This window comes from Actinia tenebrosa, unplaced genomic scaffold, assembly GCF_029948245.1.
Source record: "Actinia tenebrosa isolate PJP-AT-01 unplaced genomic scaffold, QUT_ActTen_1.0 PGA_scaffold0__85_contigs__length_37466705, whole genome shotgun sequence".
Classification (NCBI taxonomy): domain Eukaryota; kingdom Metazoa; phylum Cnidaria; class Anthozoa; order Actiniaria; family Actiniidae; genus Actinia; species Actinia tenebrosa.
Genome location: NW_028292569.1, coordinates 30,068,023 through 30,094,131, shown reverse-complemented (window position 1 = coordinate 30,094,131; position 26,109 = coordinate 30,068,023). Strand labels below are relative to the sequence as shown.

Here is a 26,109-nt window from a genome sequence, read left to right as displayed (position 1 = left end):
ATTGACGATATCCCCCAAACAAAATCGATTTTCACCATGTGATAAAGCTCCAAATCCAACAAGCTTCCGAGGGTTAGTTCTTTAAGAAACAAGCTTTCAATCGATGTAAACATTTCTTTGGGCAAACAAATATTTGTTACGCGACAGGTCATTCAAATCTTCAATTTTTGACCTTTCGAAGTCATACGCCATAATTTCCCATCACTCACAAAATCAAAGAATCTCGCCTGGCTAATCTCTTATTCTTACTGTTTTACCTTTACAGGCCAAAAAATACACTTGTTATAGCATTTCTTACCTTTTTAAGGCGAAAATGTGGTCTATTAACCTCGGTATTCGTTATAATGGTATCACAAGTCTTGACCATTATCTGTCAGTTGATACTTCCGTTTACTATCCAATATGTCAACGGTTCAGCGCTTACTAAACGGCGTTTAAAACCCTTGTCGAACAGTCAAGATTGTTTTCCTTTTTATCTGAAGTTCTACGATATCATAATATATCAATATGATTTCAAAATTTATGGTACAGCTGAATTTCCGTATCGAATTTAGAGTACGTAAATAAATGGCCTGGGATTATATGCTAATCATAGACTACGACTTTCTAGGGTAGGGACGGTATGTCCCATTTGCCTTTCTCTGACATCCCAGCGCTTACTAAAAGTGATTTAAAGCCTCTGATTAACTGTTAGATCGGTCGATGTTGTTAATATACCCCAATGATATATATCGTTTGCTGGATATCGTCATCATCAGGAACATATCAAACTTTCCACATAGAAAAGTTGTCCTTCCGCTCGAGACGTTTCTTTTACCATATAAGGAATGTACTTACCATATTTGGAAATTGGAATATACTTTTCTTCACTAAATAGGCGAATTTCTGGCTCAAAACTGCTCAAAATTACAGTAAATCGAGTGAAAACATCACTAACTAGACAGCCATCTTGGTGTTGGCCGAAAAAGGACTGGAAATGTGTAGGGGAGGGGAGCGTGGTTTGTCACCACAGGAAGCCCGCGAACGACAACAATTGTTTGATATGCTGTAAAATAATATAATTTGCGTTTCTGTACTACACAGGGAGCCCGATTCCCTGGGAATCAAATGCTTTTACAATACAATACGATACAATACATCTTTATTCACATTTCCTTTTGTGTTACATTACATTAAATTATATATTTAGATCATTGAAAAGAAAATACTTATTTGGTCAAATAAATAAAGCTAAATATGAAGTTGTAATGAGAGGAAATGCCTGGAGCCTAAATAAACCATATAGTTTCCTAGTTAGACCCTAGTCATGTTTTGTGTCAGTTTGATGTAGGCAATAAACACGAGGAAACAAAATTAAATAATATACAAACAGTAGACAGACAACGACAAAAAGATCGATTAGTGATGTGACATGCATTTACAACTGAGTTGGGTATTACATATCGCGATCGAAAGATAAACAAAGCTGAAATCGGTTTTAGATATTCTACGAACTCAAACATTTCAACAGCTTGTCGTGAAATTGCTTTTTACTGCCGTCAGTGAAGAACATAAAAGGTACCGCCTGACTTTTTTTGATTGAAGGCAGCAGGGAAAAAAAAAAAAAAATTCCAGCTTGTGTTCATTGACTATCGAAAACCGCAGTTATTAATTAGCGATGGTTTAGTGCAGATATTGTAAAGAAAATGGAAGCTGCGTGTTGTTCGTTTAGGTCTATCGTCGGTAGTTCTTGTGGTTTTGATGCCAAAGATCGAAAGCGCCAAACCCAAATTGTACCATTGTTGTCCTGTACAAAAGATATCGCAAGACACTTGTCCACCCTGAGTTTTTCAGGTCCTGAAAATGAGATAGATCTGATATTGTCTAGAGTAGCATTGTATGACAAGTCGAAGGAGAGCATCAAATCGATGACCATCTGCCCTTATCATCGCGCGACGCTTGGGATAAGCTGGACCAGAGGAGGAGGTACAATATGTAGAGTTCCGCAGGAGATTTCAGACCATGGAAAGGGTAAAGGAACCTGGCCTAAAGGTGATCGAGGTTTAGGCAAGCAAGAATCATCTATTATATTACGCAATACTGGCGTGTTTGTCGCTCCTGGATCAGGTAAGTTTTTTTCAAAGAACATATATAACTAGTGACTGTTCATAAGTTGCTCAGTACTGTCTCTTTACGTTAATATATACATCGATATTATTTCAGGTATTTGCAAGAAATGCCGATATCTGATTAAAACAATGGAAAGTAAAGATTCCTCAAAGTCAGATGTCATAGCTATGGGTGAACAGATGAAAGAGTTGTAAGACAATTTGTCATGCGATTATCATTTACACGTACATACTGCCAGGTAAAGAAGTGAGGTCATTTGAAGGTGCTTGAAGTAATTATTTACAAGTGCGGTATTTTACGGATCAGTCGTCATTCTTCACATTTTTTTATCAGTACCAAGACTACACGCTTAAGATATATTTCATATGCAGGTACTTACGCTTTAGCTATTTAGAATTTTTCTTATTCATCTTATGAAACTGATGCCATGGCACAGGAAGCCCACCCAAACGACAAGAAAAGCTACACAAATTTTAAAGAATCAATCCCCTCCTACTCACACAAACTTTAACATTTAGAACATTTACTTTACAGGAAGACGATGAGGTAACCCTTAAAGCCAGCGCACAAAGTCCAGCTTTTCAGAGCCCACCAAATACTACTATACCTGAAACACCATGCACAGCCTATGAACCCCCAGGACGCTCGCTATCAACAGAAACGGAGGACAAAGACAACTCAGAGCCAATGTCAAGAGAACTGCTAAATTCATTTTTAGCCGCAAGGGACATAAGTCCTATTAGAAACCAGCTGACTACACCATGGGATGAAGCTTCGCAAAGAACTAAGCGACGCTATTCGCGTAAAGCAAAGCAGGTTGTCTTTGCAGCTTTAGAAGAGATTGCGCCTGAAAGCTCAGAAATGTTGTTCAGTGTATTACAGTCATCTGGGCAAAAGGATGAGAACGTTGATAAATCGCTGATGGAGGCTCTTGTTGAATGTTTCAATAACGCAAGTCATTGGAGCACAAGAAGGCAGATCTTGTCGATAATGGCAGATAAGATGCCCTATTCAGCGTTGAAAAACTGGATTCCCGATCTCTCCAGATACAGGTTTAATGTGGCCCGCCACCACGCATTGCTTCATGGAAGAGGTACTCCCGTTACCATTACAAAGAGCCCCCGTATTTATGTGTCAACTGAGAAACTTAACCACTTTTTGACTTTTATCACAAGTGGTCAAGTGATCCAAGATTTGCCGTTTGGAGAAAAGACATTGAAGTTATCTAGCAATACAAAGATCACAGTCCCAAATGTTGTAAGGACATTAATACCTGAACAGGTGGTGCAGCAATACACTACCTATTGTCAAGAAACCTGTTTTGAACCAATAAGCCGTAGCAGTTTATGTAGAGTGTTGAGTGTATGTAGTGCTTCCGTAAGGAAGTCACTACAAGGACTTGACTATTTTTCTGCCGATGGTGCTCAAGCCTTTGATGAAATGGAGGAAGTAGTCCAAAAGCTTGGAGATGAGTACGGAAAAGGTCATTCCTGGGCAAAGAATCAAATCAATAAATTGAAAATTGCAAAGCGCTATTTGAAAAGTGATTACAAGGTATGTAAATCATAGGCGGGTCCAGGATTTTGGTTGATGTTAAAACGATAACATCAAATCTTTGATATTTGCAGGTTCATGTGTCAAAAAGCTCACGAGTCCCCGACCACTGTAGAGCGCACGCTCTCAGTCATGAAAGTGATTCGGATTTCACCACTAAATGTGACCATCAGCACGACCTAAAATGTGACCGGTGTGAGCTGATTCCATCTGTGTTTGATGAAGTTCATTCGGCTTTGGAGGATCTGGCCATTGACAATGAAGAGAAGAAAGAGATGATGTATGTCATCACCCAATCAAAGAAAAATATCCAAGCCTGGAAAGCCCACCTGCTGCGTGCTATCAATCAAGATGAAGCCCGGTTGAACGTTCTTCAGAGTCTGGGTCCAACCTCAGTACATGTAGTATTAGACTGGGCTATGAAGTTTCTCCCAAGGAAATACCGTGAAAGCCAATCTGATTGGTATGGAAAGAAAGGTATTTCTTGGCACATTGCAGTAGCTACAACAAAAAGAGAAGGTCAGTTGGAAATGTTGACATTCGTCCATGTTTTCAAAAGCTGTACCCAGGACAGCTATTCAGTAATGGCTATCATTGATGATGTTGTGGGGCAACTGAAAACTGAAAGGCCTGAGCTCGAGGAGGTATTTCTAAGGCAGGACAATGCCGGCTGTTACCACAGCGCATTCAACTTACTGGCCATGAAAGAAATAGCCAAAAACCACAAAGTTAAATTAAGGGTCGATTTTTCAGACCCTCAGGGCGGTAAAGGGTCATGTGACCGAAAAGCTGCCACCATAAAGAACCACATCAAGGCATACTTGAACTCTGGAAAAGATGTCGAAACAGCAGAACAGATGAAAATAGCCATCGAATCATTGAGTGGTGTCAATGGAGTAAGAGCTATGCTATGCGACCCCCCTTCAATCCCAAATTTAGTGCCTTTGAAATGGGATGGAGTTAGCTTCATCAACAACATCTCCTACAATAAGAATGGCATGAAAGTATGGAGAGAGTATGGCATTGGCGAGGGTAAGACCTTGAAATGGAGTGCATTTAGCCTGCCAAAAAGTATTCTTTTGCCAAAACTAAGCGTCATTAAAGAAGCTACTCCCCCTAAAGCCACTTTTACAGAGGTAACTGCAAGAAAGAGACCAGCAGCAAAATCTAAAAGTATCGAGACCCAGCCTACGCATACGGATGCTGAAAGCTCCAGCTCAGAAGATGAAGAGCAAACGACAAAGCTGTTTCCATGTCCCGACGATGGCTGCATTAAATCGTTCCAGCGTTTTTCATCTCTTCAACGCCATCTTGACGTCGGTAAGCATAAATATGTAATGGAAAGCGAAACACTTCTAGACAAGGCGATGCTGTCATACGCCGTAAAACTTGACCAAGGAGATGCGTCATTGGAGAACCAGCCACTTGAAGAACCAAGTACTTCCCGCACATTGGCATATGGCGATGCTCTATCAAAAGGCTGGGCATTGAAGTCATCCACTGTCCAAAGGAAACGCTTGAACAAAGCTCAAAAGGACTATCTTACCAAGATGTTCGATCTTGGAGAGCAGACAGGGCACAAAGTGGATGCTAACACCGTATCTAATTCTATGAGAAAGGCAAGAAACCTTGATGGCTCTTTTATGTTTAATTCAAGTGAGTACCTCACACCAAAGCAGATAAAAAGTTTTTTCTCACGTCTTGCTAAGAAAAGAAGGGAGGTTAAAGTGGATGACGTGGACTTAGAAGACGAGATGGAGGAAGATGAGGAGGCAAGGCTCGACGAGGAAGAGTTTGAAGAGCTTGCACACAACATAATTAAGGAAATCGGACTCGGTCATCCCATCATGTTTGAAGCTCACAATCTCTGCGAACTAGCTACAAGCTCGAAGCTTTCAAAGTTCTCCATAGCAATGCTGCAAGAAATATGCACTTTTTATGAGCAGGATACCTCTTCAATCAAGGGAACAAGAAAACAGCAATATGTTGATTTGCTTATGGAGTTAATTGGCAATTGCAGCCGTAAAAGGTAGTTATTTCTTTGACCTGTCTTATTGTTTGTTTATAATCATCATCATCATCATCATCATCATTATTATTTCATAGCTTAACCTCCCCCTCCTCCCCCCCCCCCCCCCCCCCCCCAAATTTCTTCCCCGCCGCCAATTGGGCTTCCTGTGTACACAGTTTCTGTAACTAATTCAAATTATATTATTTTGCAGATCATGAACTATGACTTTGACGATATAAGCCGATCTAACAGTTAATCAGAGGCTTTAAATCACTTTTAGTAAGCGCTGGGATGTCAGAGAAAGGCAAATGGGACATACCGTCCCTACCCTAGAAAGTCGTAGTCTACGATTAGCATATAATCCCAGGCCATTTATTTACGTACTCTAAATTCGATACGGAAATTCAGCTGTACCATAAATTTTGAAATCATATTGATATATTATGATATCGTAGAACTTCAGATAAAAAGGAAAACAATCTTGACTGTTCGACAAGGGTTTTAAACGCCGTTTAGTAAGCGCTGAACCGTTGACATATTGGATAGTAAACGGAAGGTATCAACTGACAGATAATGGTCAAGACTTGTGATACCATTATAACGAATACCGAGGTTAATAGACCACATTTTCGCCTTAAAAAGGTAAGAAATGCTATAACAAGTGTATTTTTTGGCCTGTAAAGGTAAAACAGTAAGAATAAGAGATTAGCCAGGCGAGATTCTTTGATTTTGTGAGTGATGGGAAATTATGGCGTATGACTTCGAAAGGTCAAAAATTGAAGATTTGAATGACCTGTCGCGTAACAAATATTTGTTTGCCCAAAGAAATGTTTACATCGATTGAAAGCTTGTTTCTTAAAGAACTAACCCTCGGAAGCTTGTTGGATTTGGAGCTTTATCACATGGTGAAAATCGATTTTGTTTGGGGGATATCGTCAATCACCTAGAATCACGAGTCTTAAAACTAAGATTATTTATGTCACAAAAAGTAACTCAAATTTCCTGTAAGTCACGTAACCGGATATTTATATAGCATAGAACACGGTTTTAGGGGTTTTAAGTTGATTAGAATCGATTTTTGTACTGAACTCGGTCGGTAAACTCAACGCAAATTTTGGCCGCTAAAATGGCGATTTCGGGAGGACGTTTTAAAACGGCATTTTCTCAAAAATAAAAATATATTTTCCTTAAAAAACTATGCAGTGCATTTTGTGATATAATAAAGTACATCTGGACAAAATTTGAGCAAAATCGATTTTTCAACCGTGGCCGCTTCTTGTTCGATTTTTACTGACATGCACTCTTAAACCTTGCAACCTCGACTGAATGCTTTGTGTTTGACCAGTGAACTGATGTATGGAAAATGGTGAATTGTTTTAATGCTAACAAAGATTTAAAGATTGAGTTTTTAATACCAGAGGCACATAAGAGAGAATTATTAATACAAGTTCTCAACTCCTGTGCATGCACTGTGTTTTGTAGAGCCATTTGTAGAGAATACAAGGCCCTTTACAAGAAGTTGCTACTACAGGACAAACTTTCAAAAGAGGAGAAAAAGAACTTAGAGGTAAAAAGAACTAATAATCTGAAAATGCACCTCTAATATGACTGCAAGTATATATCTTAAGTAAGATGAAGGATAGGTTGGTAAAGTAATTTCTAATAGTAATTATTCGTTATAATTAATGTAGTAATAAACTATACAAACGATCTCAAAATAGGTGTCAACAGGGTATCAACCAACAGGATAACTAATATCCTACTAACACCATACCATGCCGACAATAGACCTTTCCCAAATTCGCTTGACTAGACCACAAAACAAAGGTTTCAAATCGAGGTTGAACTTGATGAATAAAAGAATCAAGTTCAGTCTGGACTTCAAACCATTGTTCCGTGGTCATCCAAGCGGATTCGGGAAAGGTCTATTATATACCAAACTACTCACCGGAAACCCAAAGCAAGTACCATCAACCTGACAATATTTTTACTGACAAACTACTAACAACATACTGACACCCTATGAACACAACTAATTACACCAATGTTATAAAAAATTATTATGAATTCTTAAAATCGTTTTTGAACTTTTTTGCAGAACTTAGAAACAAAGCTGGATGTGCTGAATATTACAATTTGCAGACAAAGAGCTGAATTCGAGGTAAAAAAAGTTCCCCCTGTTACGTTAAGTTGTATAGCAAATAAACACTGTTTGTGCCTCTAAACTGGTCTTTCATCTTAAATAACAACAAACACAGGGTGGCTTTACAAAGACACCCAATTCCACAGGGATCCCATCTCTAACACAGGAATCCCACTTCCGTTACCTCCCCACCTTTACCATTTTGAGTGTTATAAAAGTTAAAGTTAGTAATAACTGTGAGTTATGTGCATAGGAAGCTGCTGCTTTGAGGAAGAAGAAACGAAAGGCTGAGGAGAAGAGCAAGGAGGGTTTTTTCTCTGGCTTTTTTGGATCTGGAAAGAAGAAGGCAAAACAAAGCGAAGAAAAAGGTTAGTAATAGTTTTAATATGTAATACTGTATTTATTTACTGATTGATTCTCATGCATGCACATAGACAATAGTTAACACATTTGATGGTATTGAAGACCACAGACTCATTTGTACAGGTTTTGCCTTTTGTTTTTAATAGCCAGCTATTCACAGAATTGTGCCATTTAAAGTCACAGTAGAATTTCAAAGCATTGGTTTTATTCGACTTGCACATTCTTCATAACAGTTGAGTTTTGCAAATAATTTGCTCTTATAAGCAAGCTAAGGTTAAACCTGTACTATTGAGTCTCTAGTCATCTTGAAAACAAAGCAGTTTTTGTATTTACCAATTGAGAAAAGGGACTATTATTTATGTTTTTTTTTTTTTTTTATATTTATTTTTTTCTTGATTTCACAATTATATATTAAACTATTATGCAGAAATAACTTGAACTACTATGTAAATATTTTTTGCTGATATTTTTCATAAGCACAGCGTTCTGTTCAACAAGTCAACAAGTTTTTTTTTAAATCTAGACCTAGACATCTGAAATTTGCAGAGGGTACATGTATAAAAGCATTATTTAAAAAAAATGAAATATCAGATTGTTTTCTATTGTTACTGCAAGAACGTTGTCATATATAAAAAAATAAAATAAAACGAAAAACAATAAATGCTAAAAAATTAAATATATTATTATTATATTATTACCAATCATTAAATCTATAAATTTGTTAAATCTATTTTCCTTTAAAACAGTGAAACAATTAGATCAGATTTGCTTAAAAAATAATTCCTATTATTGTTATTTGTTATTTATTTTCATATGTTAACATTCTTGCAATTAGGTGACTGTATATAAAATTAATCAGTCTGCTGTAATTTTAAATAGAATGTTGTAGTTCTTTTTAAAATCTCTTTAACAGTTCTTGAAACACCTTCTTCTACTGCCTCTTCCTCTTCTTCTTCAACCTCTTCATCAACTTCTCCTAAAAAGAAATCTAAGAAATTTAAGAAATCTAAGAAATCTAAAATGAATTTTCAAGGTAAATTTGGTAAGAAATACAGTAAATAATTGAATTCCTTTTTAATTTTACATCCCATTTCATTTATATAAATTGATAAATGGATACACTACAATGCAATGCTGAATTTTGATTGGACAGTAATTGCACTATGGTTGCACTAATGTGGAATTTTACCAAACTTTGTCTGCACATTTTTCTGGCATAATTTCATGTGTGCTGACATTGTTTACATGATATGATTTTAATACATTGATTCTAAAAACAATTTAATACTGAAGCTTAGTAGGGTCTCTGGCCTTCAAATTCTTTGTCCATATGTACAAGATTGTTCTTTATAATTATTAATACTGGTTTACCTTTATGTGTAATAGAAATTCTTACTGAGGAGCAGAAACAAGAAGAGTTGCAGAAACTGTATGCCGCCATTGGGTACAGTGAGAATGAAGTCATTACATCATTTCCTAAAGAGGTCTGTATAGCAGTGAATATACACTTCAATTACTACTCTACCTAATATACCCTTTGCAGCAGAACTGAATGCAGCTCAATTTGGGTCACATAACAATAGGTTCCCAGCAGTTCTCAGGAGAATAAAACAAAAGATAAATTAAGGTGGCGCAATGGTCACCTTTACCCACAAGAGAAAGACCAACACATGAAACTCTATATATTTTCTGTCATCTTTGATTTGTTTTGACCCCTGGCAAGATGGCCACGTATCGGCGAAGTAGTCCATTGCTCCCTATGATAGACCAAATTCAAAACTCGCACCGATGTGAGGCTTAAGTTGTGAACAAAGGAATCTGGCATGATTTGTGACTTTTGAATCACGCCAGATTACTTTGAGTCACGTCAGATCCCTTTGTTCACAACTTAAGCCTCACATCGCTGCGAGTTTTGAATTTGGTCTATAGCGTGCAGGGAGCCCCTTTACTAATAAATTACTAAATCAAGCTTTTTCCTATTATTAGTATGTGGAAAATAAGGTTGTTGTTCACCTCAAGCAAATTGGTATTGGGTTAAGAGATGTTGATAACCAAAGGTATGATATTATTATGTTCAAAGTCTATTTCCTACTGTTTCTGACAAAATTATTTAGTCTGATGAGAGTACATGAGAGTGATCATGCATGTAGAAGGTTGACGAAAAGTAAAGGGATATAAAATGTTAACTTTGTTGAAATGAAGTTTACTGATGATGATGAATGTCTATTGCTTTTTCAGCAAAAAATTAAAAGACATATTAAGACTAAGTATCCAAGATTTGTATGCTGATTTGGCTCAAAGGCCTTCAGCACAGGCCATTGTGTGAGTATTTTACCCCTCCATTCTTTAAGGCTTGGTATGCAGACTGCCTTAAAAGTGGTCATTGAAGCCACTGGTAAGTCACACTGTCTGTTAGTTATCTTAACACCCTGCTGACTGTTGTTCATGCTGAGGTTTGAACCCACAACCTCCCACACAACAGTCTGATGCTCAAACAACTGAGCCAACTGGCTGAAGACACATGCATGAATACAAATATCCAAAGAATCTTATTCTTGAGAATGATACTTGGTCTGAATGACAAATGGTCTGAAATGCGAATATATTTTGCCCATGTAAAGGGGTCTATCAAAAGCTGACTCTAGATAAACGCTTTAACATCAATACGTGAAGACCTTCTGCAGGATTAATTTCTTTTTTCTTTTAATTTCTTTTTGTTACATGTTCTTAGTGTTTCTGCCAAAGTCGATCAAATGAGGATGTTTGGAGCTCATTCTAAAACCAAATATTTACCTCTGATGATAACATCTCAGCTTGGCAAAGAGGGTAAGTCAGGGCTACTTGGATTTAATATAATCATCATCCGAGGTGCTTTACATTTATCCAGAAAAAATTGAAATTCCATAAGGAGAAAAAATGTTATGTGACTGTCATTTCAATCAGAAAGTCCTGGTAAACTTGGTCTTCCGTTTGTGGTAAATGACAATACACTTTTCCGGCTGTAATGGTTCTTCCAGTAGCCCCATGTACCATTTGTCATAACTCAAAGTTTTCCAGTCACTCTTTTCATACCATTAGCAAAATATTTTCAAACCAGATTATTGGTCTAAATGGTAAGCTCACTTGTCTGATGCTGTTTGTTTTAAATTCTTCTGACAATTTTTTTCTAGACCAATCAGAACATACTCTTCCATTATTCAATGCTTCATTTGAAACAAACCCACTGGATGGGAAGTGTGATCAAAGAGTTAAAGTCAAATCACAGCCAATAAAAATTGTCTATGATTCAGTAAGTACCCTAAAGTGCTGTATTATTTAACTTACAACTCATTAACTAAGCAATGACACTTACACTGTACATCCAAGTTAAATTCACACCCTTCCTATTGCTTTCACACTAACATCAGTTTTAATAAATTAATGGTTACAAAATTAAGCACACCACTCAAACCCCCACTGCTGCCTATGATTTTATAACCAATTAATTCTAAAGGCAACTATTATTATGAACTCATAAATATTCAAAACAAATTAATATATTGATCACTATTGCTTCGTGATAATCTTAAATGTTTATATTTGTAAATTCTGTATTTTTAGAATACAATTGATCAGATCATGGCTTTCTTTCAACCACCAAAAGGAGTACAGCTACAAGAGTGAGTTTCAAGTAGATTTAATATGTTATTTGCTAAAGATAATTGTGGTAAAATTACCTACACCCAACCAATCTACCTGTTAACCTCCCTTATATCTTTTAATGTGTGTAAATCATTAGATTATCAGCAGTAGCTATGTCAAGACTAGAGGAGTTGAAAACAGCATCTAAAGCCAGTCTTGCCTATGCAGTGGAGCATCATAAGGTATTGCTTTGATCGTTGATATTATCTATTATAATTAGATGGGATATTTAATTTTAATTTAAGTTTAGAAAAGTTTAATTAATTCCTATCAATTTTATTTTTATAACTTACTTTTCCCTTTTCCAAGGACACAACATCAGACAGTATAGATCTACAACCAAAATTAACGTAGTTAGCAGTGCTTAGTTTAGATAATTGAAGGATGTTCACTTGGTAGATTTCAAGATCATTATTATACTGTTTACTGATGACACCTATTGACATAAAATATGTGTTGTTTTTTTAAGTAGTAAGCTTTTTTGTGGTTCAATAATATTTAGGCAAAAACTATAGCTAGCAAGTAGCCTTTACTTGTAATTTGGAATTGCTACTCACCCTGCCACTGCTAGCCTCTTGCTACCTAGCCAGCAAAATTTTAAATTGAATATTATGTGTCATGATCATGCATCATTAAGTGACCAATTAGTACTTAGTATGAGATTAGCAGAGGGAGTAACACAATATTTGCTATCACTAGCTGGTTTGTAAGTAGATAAGCTTGCCCAATTTTATATGGATTTCCCACCCTCCCTTCCTTTTAAGCATACTGGTTAAGTATTCCACAAACTAAGCATAATTGGGGTGCTTACCATTCTCATGAAGAAAGTGAAAAATCCAGTTGGAAAAACAAATGGTATAAATGTGTCATTCTGATCGGAAATTTCCGAAAATTTGGTCTTCTGATTGAGGTAAAAAAAACTTTTACAGTTCTTGTCAGTTCTTACAGTAGATGTGTGTACCATTAAATTTTGCTAGAACCAAAGTTTTCCACTCTTTTAATTTCTTACCATTATGGGGGGGGGGGGGGGGGGGGGGGGGATAGAAGGACTTTCCAAACAGATTTTTTTAAATTGGTAAGCACCACTGCCTGTGCTTGTGGTATTTCAGATTACAGATGTGAACATTGATGTGAAGTCTCCCTATGTCATCATACCTGAGGGTGGCCAATTTGAAGGGTAAGTTTTTATGTTTCTAAACTAATAGGAATAAACTTATATTAAGATTAATTTGACTAAAGCTTATATAAACTTGAAAAATGAATTAATCAAATTGAGCTGATCCTTGCAGTTTATGCAGCAACTTATGCAGCTGCATATTTTGAGTCTTTCAATTTGCAACTGCATAAGTTGCTTCATATACTGCAAAGATCAGCTCAATTTGTCACATTACGACTGCAGTACAAATATAGTAGGACCACATCAGCCCTATGGGCTGCCTTTCTTATAACCTACTTTAAAAGATAAAATGATGATGATGATGATGATATATTTCATATATTATATTCTCATACACACAAGTAAGTTTTAAAACCTCAAAATAAAAAGCCCTCCTGACTAGTAATGATTGTCATTATCAAGCAAACATTACAGAGATAAAAGCTGTTTATGATGCTCCTCATCATCACTTTCTTATCCAATCCATATTCATTCCCTAATCACTTTCCCATTCACTTCCCATTCAATTACTAATCAATTTTCCATTTTCTTTCCATTCACTTTCCATCTCTTTCCCTCTCTTTCCAATTTACCTCCTATTCACTTTCCTTTCACTCCCCATCTGGACATTTTCCATTCACTTCCTTATTCACTTAATGTACATAATGAAATATAAGATAAGATGGGTACGTACGTACCTACCTCTATCAAGTATAAACCGGGGAACCTTCATACCTTTCAAGACCTGTTTACATGTGCGATTTTTGTGGTAATTTGAGGTGAGATTTTTGCAAATATTAAAAAAAATTGTCTTATGCTTTCACAGAAACATGTTGTCCAGGTAATCTTGTTGTCCAGACTAAACCTTTACCAGTTAGTCCTTTACCATTTTTGATTTTGATCAAAATCACTGGCAAGAGTCACACCTCAAATCGCTGCACTAATTTCATGTGTAAATCATTAGATTATCATCATCATCAATGTTGCCATCATCATCAATAACAATAAACTTAACAATAACCTTCTCCATGCTAGTTGTTTTACTTACAAAAATGATGTTAATATTTTAGGTCATCAAATCTCTTGGTAGTAGATCTTGGGCATCTCAATATAACAAGTGATCCTGAACAGGAAAGGATTGTTTCCACTAAGGTTAGTGCCGATGTTGTCATGAAAGTACAGCAGCCTATTTAATAGTAAGGTATATTTAGCATATCATATTCATAATATGTAAATCTCAGCATATTGGAAAATATACTAGTAGAAAAATGTGCAGACAAAGTTTTGGAAAATCTCATATGGTTGTGACGTTTTACTGTTTGCATTCGCATCGGATTGCCAGTTGTGCATTTAGGGCATGGTATGCAATATGCGACATGCAAGAAAACCTTCATCAAACTCTTTTTGGAAAAACTGTCAGTATATTCCTTCTATTGTATTCTGCTCTGCTCTGCCCTGCTCTGCTCTGCTCTGCTCTGCTCTGCTCTGCTCTGCTCTGCTCTGCTCTGCTCTGCTCTGCTCTGCTCTGCTCTGCTCTGCTCTGCTCTGCTCTGCTCTGCTCTGCTCTGCTCTGCTCTGCTCTGCTCTGCTCTGCTCTGCTCTGCTCTGCTCTGCTCTGCTCTGCTCTGCTCTGCTCTGCTCTGCTCTGCTCTGCTCTGCTCTGCTCTGCTCTGCTCTGCTCTGCTCTGCTCTGCTCTATTATTGATGATGTTTTTATCCATAAATTTTGTTCTTTCTGATTGATCTTTCAATTACAAGCGACATGCATTTTAAAGCATTTCTGGCGATAACGTATAAATGTTGGTATACTTTTATGTACGGGCTTTCGTACTTTAAATTGACACATTTCGATGCAATGCTGGCTGGTTTTATCAATCAAGTCATGGAAGCGCTTGTTTGGTAGCAAAAAGCCAGTGCATATAAGGCCATATTTTTATTCATTGTGCTGTAACAAATTGAGGAGACTAGTATGTAAAACCTGTTAATAACTTTCTTCTGTTCAATGTTAATTAATACCTTTAATACCTTTAAGCTCAACCAACAGTCAAACAACTCTTCTTCTTTATCTTACTTGGAGGTAACTCAATGTCTTCAAATTCTTTCAGCACCTCATACATTGTAAACGTGTACAGTGGATGTACATTTATTAGCCATTCCGAGGAAGTTGCAAGAAAAACCGGGTCAGTTGCCAACTAGACCAAGTTTTTCTTTTCAACTCGGAATGGCTCATACTTCACTCCATGTTTGCATCTAAAAAAAGTTAATTTCTTCCACTCTCTCCATCTCTACAGCTGTGTAGATTTAGCTTGCAGATAAAAAGATACTTTACTCCACGTTTGCATCTAAAAAAGTTGATTTCTTCCACTTTCTCCATCTCTACAGCTGTGTAGAATTCACGGATCCCGTTACTCAAGCTCAGCCTCGTCAGCGTGTAATTATTCTTTAGAATTTGACTACAGTCTGCAGTAATGAAAGGAATTTACACATCACGAACAATTGAAACACTTAAAGATTTTACAGGTTGTAGGCAATTTCTAAAGAATATATTACACGCTGACGAGGCTGAGGTTGAGCCGCGGGATCTGTGAAATGGTCTATTAGCTTGCAGATATAAAAAAACGTGTTCGTTCAACTCTCCCTCGGAATGGCTCATTAGCCCTTACTTCATGTTTGCGTCTAAAAAAGTTGATTTCTTCCACTTTCTCCATCTCTACAGATGTGTAGAATTAGCTTGCAGATAAAAAAAAAAACTTGTTCGTTCAAATCTCCCTCACTCTCTCTTTCTCTTAAGGCCAGTTTAAACGGTACGATTTTCGCCTACAACTATCGTATACAACACGCTCGCGTCTGTCGTAGGCGAGTTGTAGGCTTGATTTACACGCTACGACTCGAGTTGTAGGATGACGCGAGCGTCTTGTAAACGATAGTTGTAGGCGAAAATCGTACCGTCTAAACCGGCCTTTAGACTACTAAGCCATTTATCCAGGACATGAAGTTGTGTTGCCATACGTGCCGTTCCACAATGTCAACAGTTATCAGCCCACATGCTTTTGATGCCTGTAATGTCATCTACGCTCAACTCTGATTATACTCAATACTCATACCGATGACTTTTCCAACCCATTTCACTCAACAATTTACATTACCCTTAATTAAGTTTCATTACACTTTCACTCAACCATTCCTTATACTTTACTCTAACAATCACTTATCTAACCATTCATATTCATCTAGGAAAAGCTAGACTCCCTTACAATATTTCCCAAATGGCACCAGCATTATGTTTTGAAAGTGTTTTAAGCTGTCACCCCTTTGTTATTTATCGTGTCTAAACTCACTTCCTATCATCTATTCCAAAGAATTAAAACTTTGCCGCATACCCCATGCTGTTCGTTACATGCACTAGTACTTAACACTATTATTCAGTTATTTTACTCGTATAATTTATTTTTTTTTCTCCATTACCAACATTTTGGTACCTTTAGACTCTAAGCCTGGAAGAGCTAGAATCCAAGTGCTATGACAAGTTTGATATCAAATTAGAAGCCCTTCAGGTGTTGGTTGCAACAAAAGGTAAGACCAATTGAAAACAATATTTTCCCTTTTTACCATTTCGAAAGGACTAACGACCAAAACCTTTCTATGCGCTGGTTGTATCCAACACATCCATGAAATCCCAACTAATAAGCATTAATCATCAGTCGCTTCTTGTTTTAGATATGCGCGGCAAACAAATCATTTGCAGTCATCACTAAAAAGTGATATAAAATTGATTATAGACTGCATTAAGGCCATGTTAAACTAGGCAATTTTTCTTGCAACTTGCAATGCAACGCCGTTGCGAACGAACCATTGTCAGTTGGTCAGTACTTTTCAAAAACCGGCATTTGGTTATGAGAAATAGATTACTACTAGTTCAACCAATCAGAACGTGGAGATTGTAATACTCCACACTGTTACGTAATACAGCTAAGATATAACGAGTAATGAGCGTGCGACCATAGCTTAATGGACAGCACGCTCTTGATTCCATACCACTACACCACCCTCGTTTTCTTTGATATCAGTTGACAAACGTCGTTTGATTGAGCCGTTTGATACTACAGGTGATGCATGGGATGCTGCACGTCAGACAACCTTATCCAAGCTACACATCCTTGATCCAATGGAACTGAATCTTAAACTTCAGAAAGCACTAAACCCTGATGATCTCAGGCTCGCACAGTGAGTTAAATCCATAGCTGATATGTTGACACCATATTGACACCCCCTCCCCCAAGGCAAAATCCTGGCTACGCCCCTTGCCACCATTTACTCTGTACTTTTCAAGATTGAGCATCATGTTGCATAGTCTAGCAGCAGAGGCAAATTCAGAAATCACCGAGTAAGAAGGCGCTCAGGCAGCCTTGGCATGCAAAACCATAGACATAGAAGCTTCGGATGAAACAATGGCAATATGATTTCTTGTATAAACGAATCCTTCACAGGGGGTTTCAAGAGGGCGCAGGACCATTCCGACCCTGCCCAAAAGCTCCCTCCCTGCCTACTTGTTTCCCAGCTTATTAGACTTTATATAATTGATAATATTAACTAGTTTTCCATTATTTTTATAGAATAAAGTTGTCTGGCAGCCTTCATTCCATTAATCTTCGTGTCACAGACAAGAAACTGGAACAAATAATGAAGGTTGGTTCGTTCGTTGGTTCGTGTTCGTTGGTTCGTTGATTTGTTCTTTCGTTCGTTTTTCGTTGGTTCGTTGGGGTTCGTTGGTTTGTTCTTTTGTTTCTTTGTTTCTTCGTTTGTTCGTTCGTTCATTCGTTCGTTCGTTCGTTCGTTTGTTTGTTTGTTTCTTCGTTCATTTATTCGTGTTTGTTTGTTATTTGTTTGTTTGTTCTTTCGTTCGTTCGTTTGTTTGTTCGTTCTTGTTTGTTTGATTGTTCGTTTCTTTTATTTGTTTGTTTAACTTGTTTGTTCTTTCGTTCGTTCGCTCGTTTTTCGTTCGTTCGTTTGTTTTTCGTTCGTTCGTGTTTGTCTGTCTGTTTGTTCGTTCGTTCGTTCGTTCGTTCGTTCGTTCGTTCGTTCGTTTGTCTGTTTGTTTGTTTGTTTGTTTTTCCACATTCAACCCAATAGCTTACAAGACTTTACTTTCCTTTTGATTAGCTTGCTCTCAGTATTCCAATTCCCGGTGCCGAGTTACCGAGTGACACCACAGATAGCTCTGGTCCGGTAGGTATCATACACCTGTTTCCAAAAAATCGTTGTCGGTGTAAGATACCAAATCTAAGACATTTCAATGTTTTTGAGATCTAAGACCGACAACGTTTTTTTTTTTGAAATAAATATTATACTATATGTAAGAACTGCTTTCTTTCTAGCCTGAATACGTGTGAACACGTCTACATAGGGTAAACAAAAGATCTTGTCAACTATATTTGTTGTCCCATTCATCATCGCTGTTCCTCACTTTTTTTGTGGATTACATGGAAGCTTTTTCTCGGCCTGTGTAAAATGCAAGCCATAAATTCCCAAAAGTAGTAACTAATAGCTGCTATTCGAAGGAATTGTGCTATATTGTGTGCTATTTTGCGCACTTTTGAACTCTGTTTAGCTTTAAAATATGTTTCATGGTTTGACTATTCGAATTTATATTTTATTTTATTTATTTATTTATTTATTTATTTATTTATTTATTATTATTATTATTATTTTACTTTTCGAACTTTAGTTGAATTAGTAAATGTTAGATTTATGTAATTTAATTTATCTAAAGGTGTTTGATGACCATGGGAGAAGGCTTGTAGATTATAACACGGTAAAGACAACTGGTCTACATCCGCTAGAAGGTGCTCCAGCTACTGATGATGATGATGATGATGATGATGATGAAGAATTCTCCACGCCTCCTGAAGACTTGTAAGTTATCTAATCTTACATCCCCCAAAAACGTATGCTCAAGGAACCACGGTTAAGTGGGTGGGCCAGGTATCCGTTTGGAATAGCCAAGTGGTCGTTTTATAGAGATTTACTATAATACAGTTGAATATCTTGTAAGCGACCATATCGGGAATTTAAAAAGTGGTCATTAACTAGAGCTGGTTGCTAACGAGAATGGGATCTCATAGGTAGTGCTGCAAACAGGGTTTCAAATATTCGTGGTCGCAAGGAGAGCTTCGGCTGTAATGTGTAATAAACTTTTATACCATGGGCGTAATGTTTTCCCATGTGTCATTCCCTTGAGTATCATTTCCTTGTTTAATGAATGCAATGAAAAGACATGAATATAATACGACTCAAACAAAAAAAAAACATATTCTCAAGAGAGTGACACATGATCACCAATGGGAAAATATTAGACCAAAGGTAAATAGGTCTTCGTAGTAACTGTGGGAATAGTTTTGGGTGTAAGTTTAATAGAGTCTCTATAATGCAATTCCAGGGCATCAAAGACAGAGAGTGACAGACTGGAAGCTAAGAGAGCTATGTCTAAGCAAGTCGTTGTTGCTGTTAACTTTGAAATCGAGCAGGTGAATATCAAATATTGTTGTTCCCTTTGTTGTAATCTAGATAATATTGATCCACTTGGCGATAAGTACCGTATTTACTCGAATTAGCACAAAGTCCAGAATAAACGCTGGATTCGAATAAATGCTGGGTTAACGAGGTCCAGTTTTGAATAAATACCATTTTATCAAGTAAATATGGTACTTTATTTCAGTACAGAGACGCGTTGCATGCGTTTGTTAATCGTATTTGTTACACCCTAAGCCTCACAATGGTGCCATGTATCAATGGGTTTGTTCACATGTCTTTTTGTCATAGACCCCATAGCACTAAATCCCTACCTGGGGGTCAAAACAGATTGAAAATATTTACATCATAAAGTATTGCAATCCTCAAGAAAATGGAATTCTTTTAATTACTTTGATGCCCAGATTGGGAATTAGTGCAAGGGGTCTTCACACCTTTTCACCCATGCTTTCCCAGTTACAGACAATGTGTCATTCTCTTGAGAATAAGATTCTTGGTTTAAGTTGTATGTCTTCTCATGTGCAAGCATTAAACAAAGAAATAACACTCTAAAGAATGACACATGGTCTGAAGTGAGCTAAACATTACACCCAAGATAAAAAGGTGTATATTAATGTCAAGAGTCTATTCCACGTATTGAAGACGAGTGTTCTAATAGGTTGGTGTGAGTGTAGGCTTTGAAGACGACGAAGGGAACCAAACACCATGTCTTGCTGTTAGCCTAGATCATCTTGGGACTAAAGTGACAATGCATCCATATGACCTCAGTGTTAAAGCATCTATTGGATCCTTTGCTGTGAAGGAGATGAGTAATGGCTTGAATGGAGAGCCTATATACCTCGTAAAGACACCTAAGGATTCTGCTCTACTTTCTGTCGACTATGTGAAGGTCAGTTGGCTTATTGGTAAACTTTTATTTTGTAGGAGCAAGTGTGGCTGAGTTGGTAAGTGAACTACCAACAAAGCTAGAAATACTAAATCTGATCATTGTTAATTTAACATGTATTTCCCCTAATGGCGTATAACTTTAGCTTTGGATACTCTTTAAACGGAGAACTTACTTTTCTTCTTGTCATCCTTATTGCTGTTGCATTCTGTTATTGTACAGTTTTTGTCATAACGTTAGCCTTTCTTTTGGTATTCCTTTTGTAACTTCATTGTGGCAAATTAGAAATCAGTTAGTTTGTCTACTTAATTTGTATACCGACATAAAATAACGTATACGTAATGTATGTATATGCACATGTTGTGACATTTTATTTCTCTTATGGAATTGCACTTTTGTTTTTCATAGTTAATAAGTGACTTGTTTTTTTTTTCTGAAGCCGTTGTTACTGTTACTATAATTGCTATCGTTCTACTATTTTGTTCATGTCATTCTCTATAGTAATGGTTGACTTTTCTTTTTTTTCTTCAGGCTGACAAGGAATCACCAGATCACCTTACCACATTCCTGTCCACAGAGCAGTCTATTATCGTAGACTTTACATTTCTTACGGTGCTGTTACATCAAGAGGCTCTACTCAGGCTCATGGACCTTTCAACCAAACTTATCCCGTCACTGTAAGCTTTACCATGAAAACCCTGGCTATTGTTCTCGTTGATAAACCATTGGGCCTTTTTTATTCCTAGCCCAGTAAAACCGTCTAAGATCAGCTGAATTCACATTTAAAATAAACCCTTGTGCATTTTTCCGGCTGCTAATGAGATTTTTTACTAACACGATGTATGTGAAGACGGGAAAAAGGTGACTAAAAACAAAATATTGACAACGGTAAACAACCATATGATTGTATTAAATGGTAAAAACAACACCTCAACAAAACAATCATAAAAAAGAGCAGCAATACTAAAACAATATCATAACACCAGCTATACCGACCAGACAATAGTAATTCCTTTCCTTTCCTTTCCTTTCCTTTCTCTTCTCTTTCTCTTTCTCTTTCTTTATATTTTGAAAACTTTGCAAACACACGCTGATTGTCCTTCTATTTTTTACATTGTCATTCCAGGGAAGAAAATAAACAAACGATAGTGGACAAGTCCCACGAGATACAAGGAGAAATCGCTAAACATAAAAGCAAGAGCACCACAAACCTACCGGTTAAGAAAGGCAAGAAAAAGAACAAGAGTGACACCCTGGATGTCATGGTGGACGTCAAGGCTAAACTGGGTGGAATATCTGTGCTAGTGACTTCAAAACAAGGCGGGGATATCACTAGTATTCTGATTGGAGGTATACAATTGAATCATTCAGTTTACTCTCCTTGAAAATACAATATCGAACAAAGCCTTTCGGACCTTTTGTAGCATATTCAATTTACTGCAGCGTCTCCCCCACTCCCTCCTCCCTTCCGCTTTCCCGCTTTCCCTTCCCCTCTCCCCCTCTCCCCCTTTTCCCCTCCCTCTTACCCACTCCCCCTTACCAGCTCCCCCTTACCCACTCCCCCTTACCAGCTCCCCCTTACCCACTCCCCCTTACCAGCTCCCCCTTACCCACTCCCCCTTACCAGCTCCCCCTTACCCACTCCCCCTTACCAGCTCCCCCTTACCCACTCCCCCTTACCAGCTCCCCCTTACCCACTCCCCCTTACCAGCTCCCCCTTACCCACTCCCCCTTACCTGCTCCCATGCAATGTTGATGCTGATTGCTGAAGGCAAATGAAAATTCTAATCTTTTCACGAAGAAATACATCAAAGAATAAGTTCCATCAGGTCATAGATCACATGTAACTCGAAAGTTGTCACAATTGTGAGAGTTTCAGTGAATATGGATAAATCGATTGAATGATAAATCATTAACTTTAAAGAAGCTTACTTTTTTAAACATTTTCCAAATAATGATTATAGCATGAAACATTTCTACATTTTCGCATTCTACTTATGTCACTCTATAGTCTACGTGTGTGAAAAAGTTATGTTCAATTTCGCAGGTGTGTCTGCTCATGTCACTATGTTGGATGACAGAACCAATGTCACTGCTGTGTAAGTTGAATTTCTTGGTCGAAGCTGGGTTTTTTGTTTTGTTTTGTTTGTTTGTTTGTTTAAATTTTTGTTTGGTCTGCACTTTCCCCATGTGAAAATCCTTAAATGTCCTTGCTTTTAGTGTAACCGTTATTGATATTATACTATTGTGATACCCTATTGATTACCCTTTGTCTTATTAAGGGCTTATCTTGGTTAGATGCGAGTTTCATCTGATATTCCTTCCTATTCATTAATTTCACAGCATGAAGGACCTCTCTGTGATGGACACCAACAAAGGGGTCTTGTACCCAAAGATCGTTTCTATTGTCAATCAGGATGTGTTTAACGTTGAGGTATGCAAGTTAACTGACTGTTTTAAATGTACAAGGTTTTGTTAACATCTTATTATAAGTGATTAATCATGGTTAAATGATTCATTTTTTTAAAATATTGGATTTCATGTGCTCCACCAGTTGTTACTTAGATAAAGCTCCATGTCACGCATTCACTTACACAACAACCAAACCAACCAACCGACAAACCAAACTAAAAAACGGCAATAACTACTTCATTACATGACTTTACAAATCGTTTTCAAAGATTCCTCTATTTTTGTTTCTTGTCGAGATTACTTCATACTTCAAGGTGAACCTGAAAACATTAAGATAAACCCTATCACCCAAATGAATCTAAAATCCATGCGTTTAAATTCGATTGGAATATCTGGCAACCTTTTCGGACTCCTGTTCCAACTGTTGATTCTGTGACTTTTGTAACTATTCTAGGTGGTTGCCTATAATGATGCCATGTCTAATGGTAACTACACTAACATGGAGGTAGTTGATACGAGTTTCAAGATGGACATTGGTTGTATTCGGGTCATCTTTTTGAACAAATTCGTCATGCAGTTGTTGGTAAGTGCCATTATGGATAATAGGACCAGACCAGATCATTTTACCCTTCTATTAACTATAATTTTGAATAGGAAAGGGCTTGAGGTACCAGCTGAGTTGACCTTCAAAACGAACTCAAGGTCAAACAATCAGAGTTGAGAAGTCGACATCGCAGTTTGATTAGCATTTCTACCAAGAGAACCCATAAAATATGATTTTTTCATCCTTTAACTTGATCGTAAACGCTACTAGACAAAATCATGGTGCACAGGCAGCCCAAACAAGGTTCCTGTGTATGGTTTATAAGGGAATGTATGGGAGTTATGATAAAGTTACGAAAATAAAATGTTTCACTCAACGATTTGCTTCAAAACTTGTTGCAGTCGTTGCTTTTACTTTGTTCAGTCTTCTGGCAACGTTTCAGCGCGATTTGAGGCCGTTTAGTAGGTTTTTTCAAAATCCGCTCTTCTCTACCTAAATAATGGGTAGAGAAGAGCTGATTTTGAAAAAAACCATTAAACGGCCTCAAATCGCGCTGAAACGTCGCCAGGAGGCTGAACAAAGTAAAAGCAACAACTGCAGCAAGTTTTGAGGCAAATTGTTGAGTGAAACATTTTATTTTCATGACCTTAATCATAACTCCCATACATTCCCTTATAAACCATACACAGGAACCTTGTTTGGGCCGCCTGTGCATGGTGGAATTTCATTTTCATCCACACAAAAAAATCTTCATTGTGTTGAGTCCCTGCTCGAAAACCTAAAACTGCTGGCCCATAATTCCTTTCGGTGAACGCGGTCAACTCAGCTGGATTGTGCGCAAGGTTGTTTTATAGTTTTCCATCCAGCATGTGACAGTTGGCTAAATTTGGTCCTCTAAATGATTTATTATGCCCGTTCCGTGCTGTGAATGTTCGTGACTAAGCAATCCGATTGGATGAGCAGTTGTCTTGCCCTGTGTTAGTTTCACAACGTTCCCTAGCATGATCTTAGGGACTGCCATGGTTTTCCACTGTAATATCAAATATGCTAATATCCCATTCAGTGTTTTCTTTAAAAACAGTGGACGCAACAAGACTCGGCGGTCTTAGAACATCTGTAAATGGACAAAAGAAAAAGCCCTGAACAACCTCTGGGATGATCGAACTTAAGCCAGAGCACATATAAATACAGACTTTCGCTGTGCCTGATACGAAATAAAATATATGCAAATGATTGGAGAAAATCCTAAAAAAGATTTTCGAACCTAAGAAAACTTCTGGAATGGTCTAAATCATGGCACACCTAAGTGCAGACCTTCAACACGTTGCTCAAATTACCACGTCACATTGTGGTTATGTCTCATTTAGGCACGTTTAATACCAGAGTTGTGAGGCCTCGCATAGCGTCTACAGTCGCGTTAACCCTCTTTAGATAGAGGTATTATGTTTAATAAGGTTTAATATTTATTTCACTTCTCTTTTTTATCTTTCAGGCGTTCTCAAATAACTTCCAAAAGGCCAAAGAAGCAATGCAGTACGCAACGAAGACTGCAGCAGAGTCAGCAAGTGCCAAGGTTGGTAATATTGAATATTCTTGATACAACTGATTTTATTTTAACCCCTTAGTTAATTTCTTTCCAATACTTTTTACAGATTCAAGATATGCAAACCCAGACTTCCCGAATCAGACTGGCCGTGTCAATCCAGGCTCCTCTCATTATCATTCCTGTCAGTTCTACTTCCCATGATGCTTTGATAGCAGACTTGGGACAACTTACAGTAGCCAATACCTTCAATCTCTTCAAACCCCCTACCAAAGATGATGGCTCGGATGCCGTGATCGTGGATAATATGGTGGTGGAGCTTAGTTCCGTTAAACTCTCAAGGTACTGATGACAAATTTAGATTTTCTCTTTGCAAATTATGGAATAGTGTCACTAAAAGAAAAGGTTCTAAGATAGCGGACCGTTTTTCTTTTCCTTGTGGGTGATCAAATGCTGTACAAATACTTGTTTCTGCTTTGGCCTATTTTGACTTAGACACGCTACCACCACTATTTAATGCTGTATCCTCTATGTTACTGGAGCGGGGTCTTGGGTTCGGTTCCTGGACTTAGCTTCGCATGCGAATGTTAGATATTTCCCTTGATTCTAGGGTTTTTGTCCAGGGTCTCAGGTTTTCCTCACTTCGCAAATTTGTGAGTTGACTTAGATCAGCCCTGACGTCGTTTCAGGGTTCGATCTGTAAGATAACAGTGCCCTAAATTTGATCAGCCCAGAGGTTGTTCCAGGGTTAGGACTGTGGGTTAGCAGTGCCCTGACTCTGATCAGCCCAGAAATTTTTTTTCGAGGACAATTTGCTTGATGAAACACCATTCACATGTTTAAGTCCAGAAGCCGTTTCAGCGTTTGATATGTGAGTTAGACGTACCCTGACTTTGATCAGCTCAGAGGTTCTTTCATGGTATCAATAACATTTGAAGCCGAGGACCGACTAAACTCAAAGATATTGCAGATATTATTCTAATAAAGGTTTTCAATGCTATTTATATTCAAGGGGTAAAATGAAGGATAGTGAGACGCCTGAAGCCAGTTCTGTTATAGTAGAACCAATCAGTATGGCAATCTTCCTGGCACGAAATCTGTCTCCCTGGTGTCATGACATACCAGACATTGATGTACAAGGCAAGCTCAAGGCTGTCCAGGCAAGTTGGTTTGTTGATT

The 26,109-nt window shown here is 37.6% G+C and overlaps 2 protein-coding genes across 2 annotated transcripts in view; both read left to right on the top strand.

The window, feature by feature from the left end:
• LOC116294988 (intermembrane lipid transfer protein VPS13A) overlaps window positions 1–26,109 on the top strand; it is an 83,007-nt gene that overhangs the window by 9,174 nt on the left and 47,724 nt on the right. Inside the window, exons 15-41 of the mRNA XM_089039638.1 lie at window positions 7,157–7,241; window positions 7,773–7,835; window positions 8,071–8,185; window positions 9,567–9,664; window positions 10,167–10,237; window positions 10,419–10,502; window positions 10,912–11,006; window positions 11,351–11,469; window positions 11,781–11,839; window positions 11,959–12,043; window positions 12,971–13,038; window positions 14,088–14,169; window positions 16,503–16,590; window positions 17,124–17,241; window positions 17,631–17,703; window positions 18,178–18,243; window positions 18,788–18,930; window positions 19,454–19,541; window positions 20,204–20,434; window positions 20,963–21,108; window positions 21,558–21,781; window positions 22,479–22,530; window positions 22,775–22,865; window positions 23,298–23,426; window positions 24,880–24,960; window positions 25,040–25,272; window positions 25,943–26,090. Of these exons, the coding sequence (XP_088895764.1) occupies window positions 7,157–7,241; window positions 7,773–7,835; window positions 8,071–8,185; window positions 9,567–9,664; window positions 10,167–10,237; window positions 10,419–10,502; window positions 10,912–11,006; window positions 11,351–11,469; window positions 11,781–11,839; window positions 11,959–12,043; window positions 12,971–13,038; window positions 14,088–14,169; window positions 16,503–16,590; window positions 17,124–17,241; window positions 17,631–17,703; window positions 18,178–18,243; window positions 18,788–18,930; window positions 19,454–19,541; window positions 20,204–20,434; window positions 20,963–21,108; window positions 21,558–21,781; window positions 22,479–22,530; window positions 22,775–22,865; window positions 23,298–23,426; window positions 24,880–24,960; window positions 25,040–25,272; window positions 25,943–26,090 (2,935 nt within the window). The remainder of the gene's footprint in view (window positions 1–7,156; window positions 7,242–7,772; window positions 7,836–8,070; window positions 8,186–9,566; window positions 9,665–10,166; window positions 10,238–10,418; window positions 10,503–10,911; window positions 11,007–11,350; window positions 11,470–11,780; window positions 11,840–11,958; window positions 12,044–12,970; window positions 13,039–14,087; window positions 14,170–16,502; window positions 16,591–17,123; window positions 17,242–17,630; window positions 17,704–18,177; window positions 18,244–18,787; window positions 18,931–19,453; window positions 19,542–20,203; window positions 20,435–20,962; window positions 21,109–21,557; window positions 21,782–22,478; window positions 22,531–22,774; window positions 22,866–23,297; window positions 23,427–24,879; window positions 24,961–25,039; window positions 25,273–25,942; window positions 26,091–26,109) is intronic.
• LOC148914048 (uncharacterized) lies at window positions 1,686–5,696 on the top strand. Its single transcript, XM_089025953.1, has 4 exons — window positions 1,686–2,106; window positions 2,203–2,299; window positions 2,589–3,663; window positions 3,738–5,696. Exons 1-4 carry the CDS (start codon window positions 1,686–1,688, stop codon window positions 5,694–5,696), a joined length of 3,552 nt encoding a protein of 1,183 aa, XP_088882079.1.